Genomic DNA, 23,086 nt, shown 5'->3' with positions numbered 1-23,086 from the left:
GATGTGAATATCGGATCATTTCCAATTTATTCCCTGGAATTGGGGCAGAAATGAATGGGACCTAATGGTGGCACTGGTAAGGGACGGGGGGCAGGGGGGGCTGGCACTCAAAGTGTTAAACAACACGGAAACATGCAGCGCGACGGTTAGAAACGTATTTGAGGGCATCACAATAAGGGTGAGGAAAACTGGGCACTGCACTGGGCACCTAAATATTGTGGGCACCTCAATGTTAAGTTGGATGAAATAATTGCTGTTTGTGGTTCTATATGGGCTGTGTCAATCAGGGTTCCCACACAATTTTACCAATGAATTTCCAAAACTTTTCCAAAACTTTTCCAGAATATTTAACCCACTTTCCAGTACTACGTATATAACAATAAGCCCTATTCAACGGCCCGCCCACTCAGCATCCCCCCGGTGCTGCCCTGCTAAAGCCCATAGAGTTAACACAGAAATCACAAATTTAATGCAATTTCCTAATAGTAAAGTATAAAATACGGCTAGCATGAACAAGAATACAAGATAGTAAAAGGCACAAAGCGTTATAATTTACTTAACCGTTAGAAACAATGATTTGTTGGCCCCAAGTCCAGCGATTTCTGTGTTATTTTACCTTTCAAAGCTGACGTCAGCACCAGGAAGTTGCTGAGAAATTAGCTGAGTGGGCGGGTCGTGAATAGAGCTTATAATTCAGAGCAATAACAAGTCGCTTAATCCCATGTGCAAAGCCCTAAGTCAGACAGTAGCAAAAATAAAGCGTGCACGCTGCGAACGGACCGTGGCATACATGCAGATTGTGCACGATGGACACGCACGTGCCCACGTCACAAGGTAAAACAATCGTAGCAGGGAACCCTCAAAGTCCATTTATGGTGGCAGTAAATTAGTTAACAAAATCAATAACCAAAAACAATGCATAGATATTTTTTCCAGGACCCTTGATCAATTCCAAAACTTTTCCAGTACTGGAAAAATATTTTTCAAATTTCAAAATATTTCCAGGAATTTCATGACCGTGGGAACCCTGGTCAATAATGTTGACAAATAATAGCTTGCAGCCACGTCTAAAAAAATACATTTGAATAGCCAAAAGTATAAAAAATAGTATGGTTAAAAAAAGAACCAAAAATAACAAAAATAGTTCATTTTGAAAGTGAACTTTCCCAACACTGTGTAAATCCTTAGCTTCCTTCAAAACGGCATTTTACTATGCAACCTTCTAATAAATTCTTCAATCAACCAATCAGTGGACAGACTGGGAGGCCGTAGTGGTTGGACTGGTTTCACTGCTGGATTCCAGTGCTGTCAGTACGACTATAGGTTCAGATTTACTGCTGTTTCTGTAAGACAGAACATTTATCATCATGGTTATTTCACTGTGCTGTCAGTACGACTATAGGTCAGATTTACACAACATTTATCTTGGTTATTTCACAACAGAAACAGTAGTCATGTTTACACCCTGAGCAAACACTGTAGAATAGACCAGTGTTTCTCAACCTTTTTTATGCATGGTCACACTTTTCATGTCCCAAGAATCCATGGTCACACCAACATAATACGGGGGTGTAAATATCCTCACTGTCGGGAAGAAACCTTGTATCTCCAAGTTTCAAATTTGTAAGTTTCTTCGCAAAGTAAAGCCCTGCTTCATCATACAAGGCTGTCGCACAACAGTAGTGAAAACAGCCAATCTACAAGCACACACAACGCCTCGCGGTGCGAGGCGTTGTTTTCACTAGTTTAAATACATTTTTAAAATGATAAATACTGGCTTTCAAGCAGTTTCAAGGGGCACACTTGACCCTTCTCAGGGGCCACCAAAGGTCCCCAGGACCAGTGGTTGACATGTTGTAATAACACACTGTAGAAACAGACATGTTGTAATAACACACTGTAGAAACAGACATGTTGTAATAACACACTGTATGAATAGATATAAATGTAGTGTCCCAGGGTGATGTCATGTGTGTACAGTAGCTGTTAGAGCTAGGTGTGTCCAGTGATGTAACTCACTAATAGATACAGTAGGTTTATATATTAGAACATGTCTATTGTACAGGTGATGTAACACACTAATAGATACAGTAGGTTTATATATTAGAACATGTCTATTGTACAGGTGATGTAACTCACTAATAGATACAGTAGGTTTATATATTAGAACATGTCTATTGTACAGGTGATGTAACTCACTAATAGATACAGTAGGTTTATATATTAGAACATGTCTATTGTACAGGTGATGTAACTCACTAATAGATACAGTAGGTTTATATATTAGAACATGTCTATTGTACAGGTGATGTAACTCACTAATAGATACAGTAGGTTTATATATTAGAACATGTCTATTGTACTGGTGATGTAACACACTAATAGATACAGTAGGTTTATATATTAGAACATGTCTATTGTACAGGTGATGTAACTCACTAATAGATACAGTAGGTTTATATATTAGAACATGTCTATTGTACTGGTGATGTAACACACTAATAGATACAGTAGGTTTATATATTAGAACATGTCTATTGTACAGGTGATGTAACACTGTACAATAGACATGTTCTAATATAGAGAGGTGATGATGTCAGACTGACTGCTTGCTATCTTTAGAGGAAGGAGGAATGTCAGCAGCTTGTCCTGATTTATAGACGCTTGCTTCTGTTGTTTACCTGGCAACCTATAGTTTATAGCAGGGCTCAGCAAGCTGTTTGATGAAGTGCCATGTTGTTATTTCCTAGAGGTTCAACCCAACCCTAACCCTAACCCTAACCTTAACCCTAACCCTAACCCTAACCCTAACCCTAGAGGTTCAACATACATTTGAATTACACATATTCTGACATATTTTGATTGGCAGGACATTGTTATAAGGATCATTAGACACACCTATCTACCAGACTCCCTCCCCAGTCAGAGTTCAGAGTTTTATTGAATGTAGAATTTTGTGCAAGATGTAATTTGCTATAAATTAGATAACTTCATATATTTAAAAAAAGGATTTGTTTTTAAAATAAAAATCCCCCCCTCACACTTCACACGTGCGTGCGTGCGTGCGTGCGTGTGTCTGAAAAGACTCCATTGTATTTGAGTTAGAGGAGGCTGTTGCATAATAGCTTCCTGCCAGAACAAAGTGTGTGTGTGTGTGTGTGTGTGTGTGTGTGTGTGTGTGTGTGTGTGTGTGTGTGTGTGTGTGTGTGTGTGTGTGTGTGTGTGTGTGTGTGTGTGTGTGTGTGTGTGTGTGAATGGGTGAATGCACAATCTATTTAAATCTCCTTGGTTAAGGGCACTATATAAATATATAATAATTATTATTTATATAAATGCACCATTTGAACAAAACGTCTCAAGTCATAAACTCAGCGTCCAGTTGCTGTGAACCACAATAATAATAAACTACCCGACCTGGTGGAGACTCTAGTTTACTAGAATGTCTGTAAACTGAGTGACTTGGATAGGAGACTGTCATGTTGCATCATCTGACATCTCAACTATAGATAGCACTATTCTGTAGTGTATATGGTGAGCTGGGTTTTCAAAGTGGGTGACGGGGCACCCTGGGGTGCTGCGACAGCAGTCCAGGGGTGCTGCGAGATCATTTGATAATATTTGGAATTTATATTTAGTATCATTTAACTCATTTAGTGCCACCCCTTTCACCACTAGAGGGCGCCCAGTGGCCAGAGAAAATCCCATAGAGATATGCTGGTATATGCAGAAGGGCTGCAGCCATGACTTGCCTGAACACTTTCCTTTGTGCATGACTGCATGTACAGGAAGAGGATGAAGTTAGCTTGAAGTTAGCTATTGGCTACCAAGCATTTTAGAAGCCTTATTTTCGTCAACTTAGCCATGATTAAACCTTGCACACCTCATGCATGGGAAAAAAACAGAGAAGAATGAGCTCTGAAAAATCCAATGCAATCCAGAGTGGATTTGTGCAGTTTGTTCACAGCTTTCAAACCAAAAAATCCGATTGGAAATCCGTTCAGGCATTCTTGAGATAATCGCCCTTATGTTTTACATGTAATGTAAACAAAAATGGCTGCCCTGTATGTTAGATGGGGTTGTATGGGGGTGGAACATGCAAAATCGCGATTGAAATCATGTTCACCAGATTTGATGGGGTCCAAAAAAAAAAAAAAAAATTCAAAAAAATTTTTTTCAAAAAAAAAAAAAAAATTTTTTTTTTTTTTTTTTTTTTTTTTTTATATCCCGAACTTGTTCGGGATAGGCACCCTGTGATACGATCATATATCCCGAACTAATTCGGGATAGGCACTCAATGAGTTAAGTACAAAAGTTATTTTCAGTCAGTTCTAACCAAAATGGCTATTATCTCAACATTTTCCTCACAACATAATCACTCAAATATTGTCACTGTCAGGCAGAAACCTCTGTCGCACAAAACTAGTGAAAACAGCTGATCTACAAGCACACAATGTGTGCTTGTAGATCTGCTGTTTTCACTAGTTTAGTACATTTTATAGATGATAAATACAAAACGAACGGTTTTGGACATACAAGGTTTCCACCCGACAACGACGATATTCTATAAATATAAGGTGCTGGGAGTGAAAATTATAATGTAGGGGTGCCTCGGATTAAAACAATATTCATGGGGTGACCTGAGACAGAAAGGTTTTGGGAACCCCTGCTGTAGAGGCCTGTATCCACCTGTATCCTTTAGTTTATCATGCATGTCTTTGTGTTTCATATACAATGTATATCATACATATATCATACTGTATCCTTTAGTTTATCATGCATGTCTTTGTGTTTCATATACAGTGTATATCATACATATATCATACTGTATTCTTTAGTTTATCATGCATGTCTTTGTGTTTCATATACAATGTATATCATACATATATCATACTGTATCCTTTAGTTTATCATGCATGTCTTTGTGTTTCATATACAATGTATATCATACATATATCATACTGTATCCTTTAGTTTATCATGCATGTCTTTGTGTTTCATATACAGTGTATATCATACATATATCATACTGTATTCTTTAGTTTATACATGCATGTCTTTGTGTTTCATATTCAGTGCATATCATACTGTATCCTTTAGTTTATACATGCATGTCTTTGTGTTTCATATACAATGTATATCATACATATATCATACTGTATCCTTTAGTTTATCATGCATGTCTTTGTGTTTCATATACAGTGTATATCATACATATATCATACTGTATTCTTTAGTTTATACATGCATGTCTTTGTGTTTCATATTCAGTGCATATCATACTGTATCCTTTAGTTTATACATGCATGTCTTTGTGTTTCATATACAGTGTATATCATACATATATCATACTGTATTCTTTAGTTTATCCATGCATGTCTTTGTGTTTCTGTATATCATACATATATCATACTGTATCCTTTAGTTTATCATGCATGTCTTTGTGTTTCATATACAGTGTATATCATACATATATCATACTGTATCCTTTAGTTTATACATGCATGTCTTTGTGTTTCATATACAGTGTATATCATACATATATCATACTGTATTCTTTAGTTTATCCATGCATGTCTTTGTGTTTCATATACAGTGTATATCATACATATATCATACTGTATCCTTTAGTTTATCATGCATGTCTTTGTGTTTCATATACAGTGTATATCATACATATATCATACTGTATCCTTTAGTTTATCATGCATGTCTTTGTGTTTCATATTCAGTGTATATCATACATATATCATACATATATCATACTGTATCCTTTAGTTTATCATGCATGTCTTTGTGTTTCAGGCTCTCCAGCACGGCTTCTTTGACTTTGAGACGTTTGATGTGGACGAATATGAACATTATGAGGTAAAGTATTAATACTTTATTATTATCATCATTATCAATATGAGCATTATGAGGTAAAATATTAATACTTTATTATTATCATTATTATCAATATGAGCATTATGAGGTAAAATATTAATACTTTATTATTATCATTATTATCAATATGAGCATTATGAGGTAAAATATTAATACTTTATTATTATCATTATTATCAATATGAGCATTATGAGGTAAAATATTAATACTTTATTATTATCATTATTATCAATATGAGCATTATGAGGTAAAATATGAACACATTATTAGTACTATGTGAGGATGACACATTTACAGTCATATTCTCTCATTCATCAACATGGTTCAGATCACATTTATTGGCGTAAGCAAGCGTCAACATTTATCATGGCATGGTGACTTTGACGTTGGCGTAGGGTAGGATCAGATCTCACCTTCAGGTTCAGCGGTGGTTAGGGTTAGAGGATCTGTCTGCTAGGGCATTAACGACTTGTGATTTTTGCAAGTGGACTCGACTCAGTAAAAAGTTGAGTTGAAGTCGACTTTATTAATAATAATATGTAATAATTCTTCACAGCGTGTGGAGAATGGAGACTTCATATTATTATTATTATTAATAATAATAATTAATAATGTTTCACAGCGAGTGGAGAATGGAGACTTCATATTATTATTATTAATAATGATAATTAATAATTCTTCACAGCGTGTGGAGAACGGAGACTTCAACTGGATCGTTCCTGGGAAGTTCCTGGCCTTTAGTGGACCTCATCCTAAAAGTAAAACTGAGAACGGTGAGTTCATCCATTTAGGAATTGTTGTATGCTTTAAAGGACCTACACCATGAATTTTCACTTTTTCTATTTTAAAACCTTTTTTTGGGGTCCCACTGGCACCTTCTATCCTCACAAAGTCCTATTTCTGACCATTGTGTCTTTCTCTGGTTTTGGGAAGACAGAGATGAAAAGCTTTCCACGGGTTCTCAGAACAGTGCTGTTCTGAGAGTTGATCCGTGTGACGTCACACGGATTCCCGTTTTTTTTTTTTTTTTTTTTTTTTTCAAAACATTTTTTTTCAAAAAACTTTTTTTTTTCAAAAAACTTTTTTTTTCAAAAAAAAAAATTCTTCAAAAAACTTTTTTTTTTTCAAAAAACGTTTTTTTTCAAAAACTTTTTTTTTCAAAAAACTTTTTTTTTAAAACTTTTTTTTTTTTTAAACTTTTTTTTTTTAAAAACTTTTTTTTTTCTTTTTTTTTATACATAAATACAATGCAGGTGGGGTTGGTTGTCTAATGTAGATTAACTTTCTGTAATGTCTGGTCTAGCAACGGTCGCCCTGTGTCATTTGACAGTAGGCCTATAACATACAACATAAGCCCACAGTAGTAGGCTATAATCAGAGCTGCAACATTATCCTATTTTTGTATTGGCCCAATATTAACATTATTTGTTGTCAACGTGGGGTCCGGGGAGGAGTGAAGAGGAGGGGAGGGGGGAGGGGTGGAAAAACCCCACTAGATGCGCCCCTGAGCAAACAGAGGCTGTTTTGGTATTGCAGCTGGAGAGCCTCATTATAGTAGAGCTAGAACAAACAAAAAGAATGGTCAGAGTGTTTGTTGAGGGTTAAAACCTGTCTAAGGCATATATTTATACAAAAAATATAGTTTTAAAAGCATGGTGTAGGCCCTTTAACTATTGAAAAATAGCAGATATACAAGCTCACAGCGCGGCACCGAGTGCCGCGCTGTGAGCTTGTAGATCTGCTATTTTTCAATGTAAAATCTTTGAATATATGTATTTTTAAAGCGAACGTTTGTAACTCAAATTTTGCTTCTGGGTGGTCCCTGGAACTAAATATGTTGAGATGGGGGTCCGTGGCCAAATAAATATCTTTGGGGATCCTTCACATGAAAAGGTTTGAGAACCACTGACACAGTAGTCTCTCAAGAACAGACTAACTGAGCTCCAGTTGAAGTGAAAAGGACCTTTTCTTTGACGATGGCTGGCCAGATTGCTGACATAGAAACATAGGGTTTTCAAAAAACCTTGGAAGGATTAAAAAGACACTTATAGAATCGGGTCACAGAGTTAATACCTCATCCTAAAAATGATTACCTCATCCTAAAAGTAAAAGTGAGAACAGTAAGTACAGTAGGATCATAGAATATAGAATAGAACAGTAAGTACAGTAAGTACAGTAGGATCATAGAATATAGAATTGGTTCAACCATTGATTCCAAGCTGGAAAGCCATGGCAGACTCTCCTTATCCCCTTGTCTCCTATCTCTTGTCTCCTATCTCCTTGTCTCCTTGTCTCCTATCTCCTTGTCACCTTGTCTCCTATCTCCTTGTCACCTTGTCTCCTATCTCCTTGTCTCCTATCACCTTGTCTCCTATCTCCTTGTCTCCTATCTCCTATCTCTTGTCTCCTATCTCCTTGTCTCCTATCTCCTTGTCTCCTATCTCCTGCCTCCTTGCCTCCTCCCTCCTAGGCTATCCGCTCCATGCTCCAGAAGCTTATTTCCCATACTTCAGGAAGCAGGGCGTTGCCGCGGTGATCAGACTGAACAAGAAGATCTACGACTCCAGGAGGTTCATCGACGCAGGTATGTGTATGGGTATGGTATATGGGGTAGGTATGTGTATGGGTATGTGTATGGGTTAGGTACATGGGGTAGGTATGTGTATGGGTATGGGTATATGGGGTAGGTATGTGTATGGGTATGTGTATGGGTTAGGTACATGGGGTAGGTATGTGTATGGGTATGGGTATGGGTTAGGTATATGGGGTAGGTATGTGTATGGGTATGGGTATGTGTATGGGTTAGGTATATGGGGTAGGTATGTGTATGTATATGTGTATGTGTATGGGTATGGGTATGGGTATGGGGTAGGTATGTGTATGTGTATGGGTATGTGTATGTGTATGGGTATGTGTATGGGTATGTGTATGTGTATGTGTATGTGTATGGGTATGGTATATGGGGTAGGTATGTGTATGTGTATGGGTATGGTATATGGGGTAGGTATGTGTATGGGTATGGGTATGGTATATGGGGTAGGTATGTGTATGTGTTAGGTATATGGGGTAGGTATGTGTATGTGTATGTGTATGTGTATGGGTATATGGTGTAGGTATGTGTATGGGTATGGGTATGGGTATATGGGGTAGGTATGTGTATGTGTATGTGTATGGATATGGGTATGTGTATGTGTATGGGTATGGTATATGGGGTAGGTATGTGTATGTGTATGGGTATGGTATATGGGGTAGGTATGTGTATGGGTATGGGTATGGTATATGGGGTAGGTATGTGTATGTGTTAGGTATATGGGGTAGGTATGTGTATGTGTATGTGTATGTGTATGGGTATATGGTGTAGGTATGTGTATGGGTATGGGTTAGATATATGGGGTAGGTATGTGTATATGTATGGGTATGGGGTAGGTATGTGTATGTGTATGTATATGGGGTAGGTATGTGTATGTGTATGTGTATGTGTATGGGTATGTGTATGTGTATGTGTATGGTATATGGGGTAGGTATGTGTATGTGTATGGGTATGGGTATGGGTATGGGTATGTGTATGGGTATGGGTATGGGTATGTGTATATGGTATATGGGGTAGGTATGTGTATGGGTATGGGTATGTGTATGTGTATGTGTATGGGTTAGATATATGGGGTAGGTATGTGTATGTGTATGGGTTAGGTATATGGGGTAGGTATGTGTATGGGTATGGGTTAGGTATATGGGGTAGGTATGTGTATGTGTATGGGTTAGGTATATGGGGTAGGTATGTGTATGGGTATGGGTTAGGTATATGGGGTAGGTATGTGTATGGGTATGGGTTAGGTATGTGTATGTTTATGGGTTAGATATATGGGGTAGGTATGTGTATGGGTATGGGTATGTGTATGTGTATGGGTATGGTATATGGGGTAGGTCTGGGTATGTGTATGTGTATGGGTATGGGTATGGTATATGGGGTAGGTATGTGTATGTGTATGGGTTAGGTATATGGGGTAGGTATGTGTATGTGTATGGGTTAGGTATATGGGGTAGGTATGTGTATGTGTATGTGTATTGTGTATGGGTTAGGTATGTGTATGTGGTATGTGTATGTGTATGGGTATGGTATATGGGGTAGGTATGTGTATGTGTATGGGTATGGGTATGGTAATGATTGTTGTTCATGGACGCAGGCTTCCAACACTACGAGCTGTTCTTCCTGGATGGCTCCACCCCCTCTGACATCATCACCAGGCGCTTCCTGCACATCTGTGAGTGCACCGAGGGAGCCCTGGCCGTGCACTGTAAAGGTAATTAATAACTAATTAATAACTAATTAATAACTAATCTATCTATAAATGCGAGAAGTCTCTGCGTGTCTGCGTGTGTGTCTGTAATCCGCGTATCTCGAGAACCGTTCGTCCCACCGGCTTCAGATTCGGCACGCGCGCTCCCCGCCGCGGCACGGAGTGCAGTGCCGGGCCTCGACCCGACCCGACGCACGGTTTTCCCTAACCGGCGCGAAACGTTCGGAATCTCCTTATGCGGGGCTGATTGTTGACATCCGGCTGTTCCGGAGGAAATCGGCGCAAGTGCTGAGTCATTGTGACATCACATCATAAAAGGCTCTGAGATCACGTACGCCACATGAGTCAACAAAAAATGCCATGGTTACGTATTCTGATGTTCCTATATGGGCATAAAAGGACACAGGCAAACATATGGTCAAAACGGCTCTTATGACAACAGGTATAATGGGGTTTGCATTAAAGGGTGGGGCATTCATTCCCTATTTCAAAGGGTTTTCCGGAACCGGCACTATGTCTGCATAGATCTCCATTTATGGGCATAAAATGGATGCAGACAGACAGATACGGATATCTCCATATATGAGCATAAATGGACACAGGCAAACAGATGGTCAAAGATCTCCATATATGGGCATACAATGGACGCAAAAAGACAGATACAGATATCTCCATATATGGGCATAAATGGACACAGGCAAACAGATGGTCAAAACGGGTCCTACGACAACAGGTATTATGGGGTTTGCATTAAAGGGGGAACCAGCACTGTGTCTGCAACACAGTCGGAGGCACAGACAGATACAGAGATCTCCATAATGGGCATAAAGGGACACAGACAAACAGATACAGAGATCTCCATATATGGGCATGAAATGGATGCAGACAGACAGATACAGATATCTCGATATATGAGCATAAATGGACACAGGCAAACAGATGGTCAATACAGGTCCTACAGAGATCTCCATATATGGACATAAAATGGACGTGGACAGATAGATATTCCCATATATGGGCACAAATGGACACACGCAAACAGATGGTCAATACAGGTCCTACAGAGATCTCCATATATGGACATAAAATGGACGTGGACAGATAGATATCCCCATATATGGGCATAAATGGACACACGCAAACAGATGGTCAATACAGGTCCTACAGAGATCTCCACATATGGACATAAAATGGACGTGGACAGATAGATATCCCCATATATGGGCATAAATGGACACACGCAAACAGATGGTCAAAACAGATCCTATGACAACAGGTATAATGGGGTTTGCATTAAAGGGCAGGGCATTCATCCCCTATTTACATTGTTCCCGAGTTGGCCAGGGCGCCGACTTTTATAATAATTATACATCTGTGAGTGCACCGAGGGAGCTGTGGCCGTGCACTGCAAAGGTAATTAATAACTAATTAATAACTAATTAATAATAGGGATGCACCATCGGTATCGGCCGATATTTGCCATATCGGTCAATATCGGTATCGGCAAATAAAGCTAACATTAACCGATGGCAGTGGCCGATATTTATCTGTTGTTGATAAGCACACATTTTGCGCTGGTTATGTTGGTGTGTTGGTTATTTGCAGCATACCAAACTGTATTTCTGAAAAGTTATTTCTTATAATGAAGATGTATTTGTTTCCCTTTCACAAAAGTGGGAAATTATAACACTTAAAACAAAATAAACAAACATCGGTATCGATATCGGCTATCGGCTAAATCGTTATTTTAAACATCGGTATCGGTATCGGCCAAGAATTTCCTTATCGGTGCATCACTAATTAATAACTAATTATAATAATTATACATCTGTGAGTGCACCGAGGGAGCTGTGGCCGTGCACTGCAAAGGTAATTAACATAATAACTTTACCAGTGTGTTCCCAACACAAATGCCAGCGGTAACGTGAGCCTCGGCTTGGAGAGCTGTCTTGCCTTCAATGTTACACAAGACGCCAGGCATTGTATTTTTTAATAAGACGGTAATATTAACTAATTCGCTGCCTTTTCAAAATGGCTGCCAAGTACCAGGATGCCAATTCCATGTAATTTTTAGTGCACAGATCATGCACGCCCATGCCTAGATCAAACAAACATGGCTGCCATGTTTGAAAGATGGGGTTAGTATGGGGGTTACACATACAATTTCGCGATTGCGATCATGCCTAGTACATTTTTGGAGGTCCAAAAAATATTGTTGAAAAATAAATTGGAAAAAAATCTAAATGGCTGCCAACTCGGGAAACTCGGGCCCTGGCGGCCTTTAACAACGGTAATAACTAGGGATGTTAATCGACGCATTATTTGCAAATCGACGCGTCGAGGCAGAAAATCGACGCGTCGATCGACTTTTTTCACTTTTTTTCCCACTAAGCAGCAGCTCAGAGGAGAGCACAACGGCGCATTACTTTAAAGGGCCTACACCATGCTTTTAAAACTATATTTTTTGTATAAATATATGCTCAAAATTGAGGTTTTAACCCTCAACAAACACTCTGACCATTCTTTTTGTTTGTTCTAGCTCTACTATAATGAGGCTCTCCAGCTGCAATACCAAAACGGCCGCTGTTTGCTCAGGGGCGCATCTAGTGGGGTTTTTCCACCCCTCCCCCCTCCCCTCCTCTTCACTCCTCCCCGGACCCCACGTTGACAACAAATAATGTTAATATTGGGCCAATACAAAAATAGGATAATGTTGCAGCTCTGATTATAGCCTACTGTAGGCTATTATTCCTACCGTAGGAGACGCCGTTTGAAGGAGCGCTCGTTTTATTGTCCACGACATTGCAAGCGACGCGAAGGCCAGCGGACCTTGGTTCGCCCCCGAGCGCCGCAGGCGCGAGTGGCTGCGAAGAGCGGGCCAGGGCCGCGCGGCCGGCGGAGCGCCGCACGAGTTACGAAGCCGTGGTGAATGCAATCGTTATATTTATGCCCAGGCCGTAAGGCCTGGGCAAGCCCACGATAAACGAATTCACACCCGCCCGCGCAGTCCAAGTGACCACAGCCGAGCGCTCCAGAACTCCGCTCCAGCCAATCACAGGCCGCGCTTTCTAATTTATGCACACGCGTCTCCTATGGTAGGAACACTCGCCTACTGTAGGCCTATGTTGTATGTTATAGGCCTACTGTCAAATGACACAGGGCGACCGTTGCTAGACCAGACATTACTGAAAGTTAATCTACATTAGACAATCAACCCCACCTGCATTGTATTTATGTATAAAAAAAAAGTAAAAAAAAAAAAAATGTTTTGAAAAAAAATGTTTGAGAAAAAAAAGAAAAGTTTTTTGAAAAGAGTTTTTTGAAAAAAAAAAAGTTTTTGAAAAAAAGTTTTTTGAAAAAAAAAGTAAAAAAAAAAAAAGGTTTTTTGAAAAAAAAGGTTTTTTGAAAAAAAAAGGTTTTTTGAAAAAAAGTTTTTTGAAAAAAAATTTTTTTTGAAAAAAAAATTTTTTTTTGAAAAAAAATCTGTGTGACGTCACACAGATCAACTCTCAGAACAGCACTGTTCTGAGAACCCGTGGAAAGCTTTTCATCTCTGTCTTCCCAAAACCAGAGAAAGACACAACGTACAGAAATAGGACTTTGTGAGGATAGAAGGTGCCAGTGGGACCCCAAAAAAAGGTTTTAAAATAGAAAAAGTGAAAATTCATGGTGTAGGTCCTTTAAGCAACACGACGTATGCAGCAGAAACCATCAGAACTTGCATCAAAGCCCTAATAATAATTATAATAAATAATTGCTCTTCCTTGCGTTAGCATGGAGTCTGTTCTCTAGAGACTAGAAGCGGAGTGACAAAGCCCATGGAACCGTTCCGTAGTGGGAGCGCTCAGGCTGGCACCCCAGGCTAGTGTATCAAATGTGGAGCTTTGGTCTGCCTCGCTCTCATTAGCGCTTATAATGTTTTTGAACAAGCGATTAAACATTTTTTGGGGGAAAAACTTTAGAAATTAAAAAAAAAAAAAAATGTTTCTAGTAATAACTCAGGAAACTCGGGAGGGGGCAGAAAATGAGTTAAATCCTGTTATTGATTAATCACCACAACCGAGAGAAGGAGGCGACGCGTGGCGTGTGTTTTTCATTCAGCTAAATCAGTCTCATTTCAAATCTTATCCTCCTCTGGTGGTGATCTATAACTTAACACAAGGTAGGATATTTATTATAAACACAGCCTACGTGTGTGGATGATATAATAGATACATTTGATACATTTGACTAGAGTGAAAAGTTGATAAAGGTAATTCTCTGTCTGCTCTCCTCTCCGCGGTGGCATCATGGGTCATGATGGCTGCACTGACTTCACTCTGCAGCACAATTTGGAATCACACATGAGTTCTGGGCGGAGCCGTTCGTTGTTTGCGTTGGAAACATGCGGCGTGCGGCCCCAACAGGGTCGGCTAGGAGTGGAAGAGGGTCGACACATTTGAAAAGTCGCTCGCTCAACTAAAAAACGTCCCGCACCGCTCGCGCTCCACTCCACTGGTATGCCCTGATATGGATGTATATTAATAAAGGATAACATTAATAAATTGTCCATTTACAGTATGGGCATTCCCAGATGATGCCCTGTTAGGGTATCCCCTTATGCCCATATATGGAGATCCCCAGGCATCAAACCCAGGCCCTAACTGCACTCTGATTGGCTCTCTCTCTCTCTCTCTCTCTCTCTCTCTCCAGCGGGGCTGGGGCGTACGGGCACTCTGATTGGCTCTCTCTCTCTCTCTCCAGTGAGGCTGGGGCGTACGGGCACTCTGATTGGTTCTCTCTCTCTCTCTCTCCAGTGGGGCTGGGGCGTACGGGCACTCTGATTGGTTCTCTCTCTCTCTCTCTCTCTCTCCAGTGGGGCTGGGGCGTACGGGCACTCTGATTGGTTCTCTCTCTCTCCAGTGGGGCTGGGGCGTACGGACACTCTGATTGGTTCTCTCTCTCTCTCTCTCTCTCTCCAGTGGGGCTGGGGCGTACGGACACTCTGATTGGTTCTCTCTCTCTCTCTCTCTCTCTCTCCAGTGGGGCTGGGGCGTACGGACACTCTGATTGGTTCTCTCTCTCTCTCTCTCTCTCTCCAGTGGGGCTGGGGCGTACGGGCACTCTGATTGGTTCTCTCTCTCTCTCTCTCTCTCTCTCCAGTGGGGCTGGGGCGTACGGGCACTCTGATTGGTTCTCTCTCTCTCTCTCTCTCTCTCTCCAGTGGGGCTGGGGCGTACGGGCACTCTGATTGGTTCTCTCTCTCTCTCTCTCTCTCCAGTGGGGCTGGGGCGTACGGGCACTCTGATTGGTTCTCTCTCTCTCTCTCTCCAGTGAGGCTGGGGCGTACGGACACTCTGATTGGTTCTCTCTCTCTCTCTCTCCAGTGGGGCTGGGGCGTACGGGCACTCTGATTGGTTCTCTCTCTCTCTCTCTCCAGTGGGGCTGGGGCGTACGGGCACTCTGATTGGTTCTCTCTCTCTCTCTCTCCAGTGGGGCTGGGGCGTACGGGCACTCTGATTGGTTCTCTCTCTCTCTCTCCAGCGGGGCTGGGGCGTACGGGCACTCTGATTGGCTGCTACCTGATGAAACATTACCGCTTCACGGCGGGAGAAGCCATCGCCTGGCTGAGGATCTGTAGACCGGGCTCTGTGATTGGTCCACAGCAGAACTTCCTGGAGGAGTGAGTAGTTTGACACCCCCCCCCCCCACAGTGAGCTTGTAGATCAGTAGTTTTTATCATGTTTACCGTGCTAAAATGTGTGGCATGCGTACAAGTGGCTAAATATGTCTTTTTAGACACAATAAGCCAGCAGTTTCTTTATTCCAATGTGAATGCTGGCCAGTGAGGAACAGCCAATCATATTCTTCTACTTCCTGTGTGGACAGGAAGCAGGTGTCCATGTGGCTGCAGGGCGACGGCCTGCGCTCCCAGACGGCCAATCAGGAAGAGGTGGGCGTGTCCCGTCTGATCTCCACCAATCAGGAGGAAGTGGGCGTATCCCGACTCATATCCAACATGGATGACCTCACCATCGGCCACGCCCACAACCTTAACCCCGCCCACAACCTTAACCCCGCCCACAACGCTAACCCCGACCAATTAGAGGTACACACACACACACACACACACACACACACACACACACACACACACACACACACACACACACAGTATGTGTATCTTCATAGAAGGTGTAACGACCCACAACTCTCCAGGGGCAGATCATGGATCAGAACATATTCACTATTGACACCAGTTTGCAGGAAAAATACATGTTTTGCTTGACAGTCTAGTAGAAACAGTGAATGTACAGGAGTCTCTTTTCGTTGACAATAGTTAAATAGTAGAGAAATATAGGTTTAAATACTCTTTCAATACTGTGTACTTTAGGTAACTAGAGAGTAGACAATAAAGTCCAAATAAGTCTGAAGACTGTAGCCAAAAGGCTCAGAGCTCGACTAACAAAACAACAATCAAACAAATAACCAAATAAAAAGCTCTAAACACCAACCAAGAGACAAGGACACAAAGAGGTAAAATGACCAAATGACCACCCCAACGGGGCTGCTCACGGGGAATTCCCGGGGACCACCGACTCCTGGTGCTCCAGAACGGATGCAAAAGTGGTGGCGCCCCCAGTGGAGGACCCCCTGCCACTGCAGCGCACATAAAATGCCGTACCTCGGGCTAGGAGCGTCCGGGAGAGCCGGGGCCGGTACCTATTCGTCCGCCAAGGCAACGCGGAGACCCCACCCCTCATTTCTCACATGGCCCTATTCTAGCGCCACCTTCAGGCCGATTTTTACAACACATTTTTGGACACTGCTCCTACAGTTTTTGCCCTAAAATCACGAATATCACTACACAGCATGTCTACACTCATGTCATCAACATGGATCAGGAAGATTTGGGCAGAACAAATTTTTGCCCTATTTGTGGAGATAAGCCACCTACGGTCGCTTATCTCCCGATTAGGGAGTAGTACTGGTAATTTAAGGAGATTTAAACACCAACTCAACCAAAGGCAGTCAACACAGAAATGAATAACTAAGACAAGAACAAACTAAACACAAAAGCCGGGCGGGTCAGTGGGGAGAAGCATGGCTAACTCTGGTCTATCAGTGACTCAGGGATATATTAATAAGGATATTCATAACGATATTAATACGGATGTGTGTATCTTTACAGGGTGATTTCATAGAGAGTCTAGCAGTGACTCAGGGAGATATTAATAAGGATGTGTGTATGTTACAGGGTGACTTCATAGAGAGTCTAGCAGTGACTCAGGGAGATATTAATAAGGATGTGTGTATGTTACAGGGTGACTTCATAGAGAGTCTAGCAGTGACTCAGGGTGATATTAATAAGGATGTCTATCATTACAGGGTGACTTCATAGAGAGTCTAGCAGTGACTCAGGGAGATATTAATAAGGATATTAATAAGGATGTATGTATCATTACAGGGTGACTTCATAGAGAGTCTAGCAGTGACTCAGGGAGATATTATGTATGTTACAGGGTGATTTCATAGAGAGTCTAGCGGTGACTCAGGGAGATATTAATAAGGATGTGTATGTTACAGGGTGACTTCATAGAGAGTCTAGCAGTGACTCAGGGAGATATTAATAAGGAGATATTAATAAGGATATTAATAAGGATGTCTATCATTACAGGGTGATTTCATAGAGAGTCTAGCGGTGACTCAGGGTGATAAGCTACGAGCCTTGAAGGGGAGGAGACAACCTCGCTGTGCAACCACTGGAGCTCTGAGGTAAGGTTACTGTATATACGGTACATACTGTACATACTGTACATACTGTATATACCTTAGTGTATATACTACTACTGTATGTGCAACCACTGGAGCTCTGAGGTAATGTTACTGTATATCCTGTATATGCTGTGTATGTTTTATGTTTTTATTTTTCTGTAAAGCACCTGTGCTTCATTTTCTGCTCTGTAAAGCTATTTTTTGTAATATTATATTCAATTAATATTATATAATATGATATTATATAATATTATATTATAGTATATTATATTTATATTATATTATATTATATTATTATTATAGTATATTATATTATATTATTATATTATATTAATATTATATTATATTAATATTCACAGACTGTCAGAAGACATGGTGATGCAACACAGCAGATCTGCTACACAACCACCCAGGTACACACTGTGTGTGTGTGTGTGTGTGTGTGTGTGTGTGTGTGTGTGCGTGTGCGTGTGCGTGTGCGTGTGTAAATAAACATGATGAAAAATTAGAAATGCTTCAACAAGTAAGTAGAAAGATTATATTATACTGTATTTAGCAAGGATATTGGATTTGAGTCGTTTTTTTTTTTAATTGTAAAATATTTTTACTATGTTTGATCTCTTCTGTCAAACTGTTCCAGATCTTAACTCCACAAACTGAAATGCAGATACTCTTACGGGTGGTCTGTAACATAAGGTCATAGTCACCCTCCTTAACCCTAACCCTAACCCTCCCTATCACCCTCACTAACCCTAACCCTAACCCTAACCCTCCCTATCACCCTCCCTAACCCTAACCCTAACCCTAACCCTCCCTATCAGTAAACAAAGCCAGAATGTTGGGTGGGAGCAGTTTGTTTCTTGCTTTAAACATTAGTTGATCAGTTTAACTCAACTAGGTCAGGAAGCTTCAATGTACAAGACCTCAAAAATAAATGATTTGTATGTTCATGGTACCATACCTTATGTACTGTTCTGATTGTTCATGGTACCATACCTTATGTACTGTTCTGATTGTTCATGGTACCATACCTTATGTACTGTTCTGATTGTTCATGGTACCATACCTTATGTACTGTTCTGATTGTTCATGGTACCATACCTTATGTACTGTATGTTCATGGTACCATACCTTATGTACTATTCTGATTGCCCTCTTTTGTACTATGGATAAAGGATGTAGATTACTACTGTATGTTTCCCCACACTTCCACACATTAAGACAGATAAGGTAGTATAAGATAGATAAGGTAGTATAAGATAGATAAGGTAGTATAAGATAGATAAGGTAGTATAAGATAGATAAGGTAGTATAAGCATGTTGTACAGGGTTAGCACACAGTAAGACAGATAAGGTAGTATAAGATAGATAAGGTAGTATAAGATAGATAAGGTAGTATAAGATAGATAAGGTAGTATAAGCGTGTTGTACAGGGTTAGCACACAGTAAGATAGATAAGGTAGTATAAGATAGATAAGGTAGTATAAGATAGATAAGGTAGTATAAGATAGATAAGGTAGTATAAGATAGATAAGGTAGTATAAGCGTGTTGTACAGGGTTAGCAGAGACTTGTAGTTTAGAATGTCTCTTGTTTTACCCAAGACACCACATTCTGTATGTGGGATTTCCAGTTTAATCTGTGATCAACTGAGGCTTCATCCAACAGTTGCTGGATGTTCTCCCCAGCAGTTTTTAAAAGATTCTCTCTCTCTCTCTCTCTCTCTCTCTCTCTCTCTCCCTCTCTCTCTCTCTCTCTCTCTCTCTCTCTCTCTCTCTCTCTCCCTCCCTCCCTCTCTCACTCTCTCTCTCTCTCTCTCTCTCTCTCTCTCTCTCTCTCTCTCTCTCTCTCTCTCTCTCTCTCTCTCTCTCCCTCTCTCCCTATAGAATGCCGGTGGGACTCGCCCAGGGTCCGCCCTCTCCCCTCAAGTCCTCCAAACTCTCAGCATCCTCTGCTTCTGCGGCAGCCAATCGGATCAACCGATGTCCATCAGGCTCCACAGGCTCCACCCCCCCCATCATGAGGAGGTCAGTAGCCCCGCCCCGTTTAGCCTGGATTACTAACTAAGGTTTAATCTAACCTGGTTTAGTCAGGTTTACTAAGGTTTAATCTAACCTGGTTTAGCCTGGATTACTAACTAAGGTTTAATCTAACCTGGTTTAGTCAGGTTTACTAAGGTTTAATCTAACCTGGTTTAGTCAGGTTTACTAAGGTTTAATCTAACCTGGTTTAGCCTGGATTACTAACTATAAGGTTTAATCTAACCTGGTTTAGTCAGGTTTACTAAGGTTTAATCTAACCTGGTTTAGTCAGGTTTACTAAGGTTTAATCTAACCTGGTTTAGTCAGGTTTACTAACTAAGGTTTAATCTAACCTGGTTTAGTCAGGTTTACTAACTAAGGTTTAATCTAACCTGGTTTAGTCAGGTTTACTAAGGTTTAATCTAACCTGGTTTAGTCAGGTTTACTAACTAAGGTTTAATCTAACCTGGTTTAGCCAGGTTTACTAACTAAGGTTTAATCTAACCTGGTTTAGCCAGGTTTACTAACTAAGGTTTAATCTAACCTGGTTTAGTCAGGTTTACGAACTAAGGTTTAATCTAACCTGGTTTAGCCAGGTTTACTAACTAAGGTTTAATCTAACCTGGTTTAGCCAGGTTTACTAACTAAGGTTTAATCTAACCTGGTTTAGTCAGGTTTACGAACTAAGGTTTAATCTAACCTGGTTTAGCCAGGTTTACTAACTAAGGTTTAATCTAACCTGGTTTAGCCAGGTTTACTAACTAAGGTTTAATCTAACCTGGTTTAGTCAGGTTTACTAACTAAGGTTTAATCTAACCTGGTTTAGTCAGGTTTACTCACTGAGGTTTAATCTAACCTGGTTGAGTCAGGTTTACTAACTAAGGTTTAATCTAACCTGGTTTAGTCAGGTTTACTAAGGTTTAATCTAACCTGGTTCAGCCAGGCAGTCGTGCTGGTAGTATTAAATCCCAGGAGGGGCGGGGCTTCGGCGCGCGTATCCGTTTTTTATCTCGTTTTGGGCGATTTTTATTGCAGTTTCGGGTGCTTTTATTAGGGTTTTGGGTGATTTTTATTGGGGTTTTGGGTGATTTTTATTAGGGTTTTGGGTGATTTTTATTAGGGTTTTGGGTGATTTTTATTGGGGTTTTGGGTGATTTTATTAGGGTTTTGGGTGATTTTTATTGGGGTTTTGGGTGATTTTTATTGGGGTTTTGGGTGATTTTATTAGGGTTTTGGGTGATTTTTATTGGGGTTTTGGGTGATTTTTATTAGGGTTTTGGGTGATTTTTATTAGGGTTTTGGGTGATTTTTATTAGGGTTTTGGGTGATTTTTATTGGGGTTTTGGGTGATTTTTATTGGGGTTTTGGGTGATTTCTATTAGGGTTTTGGGTAATTTTTATTAGGGTTTTGGGTGATTTTATTAGGGTTTTGGGTGATGGTTAATAGTTATTTTAGCACACAGCACAGCGCGCACACACACACACACACACACACACACACACACACACACACACACACACACACACACACACACACACACACTACAAAGAGTGTATGTGTATGGGAGAGGGGTGGACCAGTTACAACGTTACAAGTCACATATTGGGTCTGAAAATAGGATTTATGAATGTTTTGTTGTGTAATTGTTGACTCCGCCCCTCCAGCAGCATCAACCCCAGACTGGCTGGTTCCCATGGAAACCTGTTCAGCGATGACGACGGCCCCGCCCCCCTCTGGCGGTCGCTACGGCAACCTGGGGCCACGCCCACAAGGAGGCCCTGCCCCGCTGGAAGGCCCCGCCCCCCAGAGACCACGCCCCCTGGACTACCACGCCCCCTACAGGGGACCCCCAGGACCCCAGGGACCCCCGTTCTCTGGAGGACGATACCTGAGTAGAAGTATCCCTGTAAGTAATCTATTACTGACCATACCTGAGTAGAAGTATCCCTGTAAGTAATCTATTACTGACCATACCTGAGTAGAAGTATTCCTGTAAGTAATCTATTACTGACCATACCTGAGTAGAAGTATTCCTGTAAGTAATCTATTACTATGACCACTGGTAAAAGTAATCCTGTAAGTACTAACAATCTATAAAAGGGAAATCTACATCGTCCAATAGGAAACGTCTGTGTGGACGTAGATGGATTGATGAGCTTCACATGGCACATGATTGGTCAGGTTTCACTTCACTAGGAATTCCCCATTGATTCCCTATTGATTCCCACTCCCATTGATTCCCACCCATTGATTCCCTATTGATTCCCACTCCCATTAATTCCCACCCATTGAGTCCCTATTGATTCCCCATTGATTCCCACTCCCATTGATTCCCTATTGATTCCCACTCCCATTGATTCCCACTCCATTGATTCCCTATTGATTCCCACTCCCATTGATTCCCACTCCCATTGATTCCCTATTGATTCCCACTCCCATTGATTCCCTATTGATTCAGACAGATGTCTGTCTGTCTGTCAATTTCCAATGGCAGCAGTTACCCTAGAAGTCTATAAGTGCCACACTGTGAGCTTGTATATCTGTTATTCCTAACTAACTAACTAACTATTATATTATTACATTATTATATTATGAAGTCTATAAGTGCCACGCTGTGAGCTTGTATATCTGCTATTCCTCAGGACTAAATGTGTTGCCCTGTTGTGTGTTTAATAATAAATAATGAATGTTTTGTCTTCTAGTCTCTCCAGTCGGACTACATTCAGTACTAGAGATGACCTGCCACCTCACAAACTGCACTACCCAAGATGCATCACTTCCAATAAGAACTACATTACCCATGGTGCCTTCTACAACCATATGAACTTCACTACCCACGATGCATCACTCTGGCTTCTACCACAGATATAAAAGCTAGATCTATAGATAGCTAGATAGATCTCTAGATCTATAGATAGTTAGATAGATCTCTAGATCTATAGATATCTAGATCCTCATCCTCCAACTGGAGGCCGGACTTCCTGGAAGGGACTGCTGCCAGTCAAAGTGACTACTGGCCAATCACAGTGTGTCTTTTCCGGGACTTTATTGGCATGTTTCCATCAACAGTTCCTGATGTTGTGCTGCTCAGCTGTTCTTAGAGGCTGCGTAGGTAAAGACCCGCCCCCA

At 40.9% G+C, this 23,086-nt stretch overlaps 1 protein-coding gene across 1 annotated transcript in view; it reads left to right on the top strand.

Annotated features, from left to right (window-relative positions):
• cdc14ab (cell division cycle 14Ab) overlaps positions 1–22,795 on the top strand; it is a 51,204-nt gene extending 28,409 nt beyond the window's left edge. Inside the window, 13 exon segments of the mRNA XM_080749103.1 lie at positions 5,803–5,865; positions 6,569–6,656; positions 8,354–8,467; positions 10,068–10,184; positions 15,705–15,843; positions 16,050–16,269; positions 17,353–17,550; positions 17,839–17,936; positions 18,296–18,349; positions 19,822–19,962; positions 21,625–21,831; positions 21,833–21,863; positions 22,660–22,795. Coding sequence (XP_080605229.1) covers positions 5,803–5,865; positions 6,569–6,656; positions 8,354–8,467; positions 10,068–10,184; positions 15,705–15,843; positions 16,050–16,269; positions 17,353–17,550; positions 17,839–17,936; positions 18,296–18,349; positions 19,822–19,962; positions 21,625–21,831; positions 21,833–21,863; positions 22,660–22,689 — 1,500 coding nt within the window. The 3' untranslated portion in view covers positions 22,690–22,795.
• Positions 22,796–23,086: the final 291 nt, after the last annotated feature.

The sequence above is a fragment of the Nannobrachium achirus genome (genome assembly GCF_963921795.1).
Source record: "Nannobrachium achirus genome assembly, chromosome: 1".
In the NCBI taxonomy this organism is placed as follows: Eukaryota; Metazoa; Chordata; class Actinopteri; order Myctophiformes; family Myctophidae; genus Nannobrachium; species Nannobrachium achirus.
The sequence above is the reverse complement of the archived record's forward strand: the minus strand, read 5'-3'. Positions and strand labels throughout refer to the sequence as shown.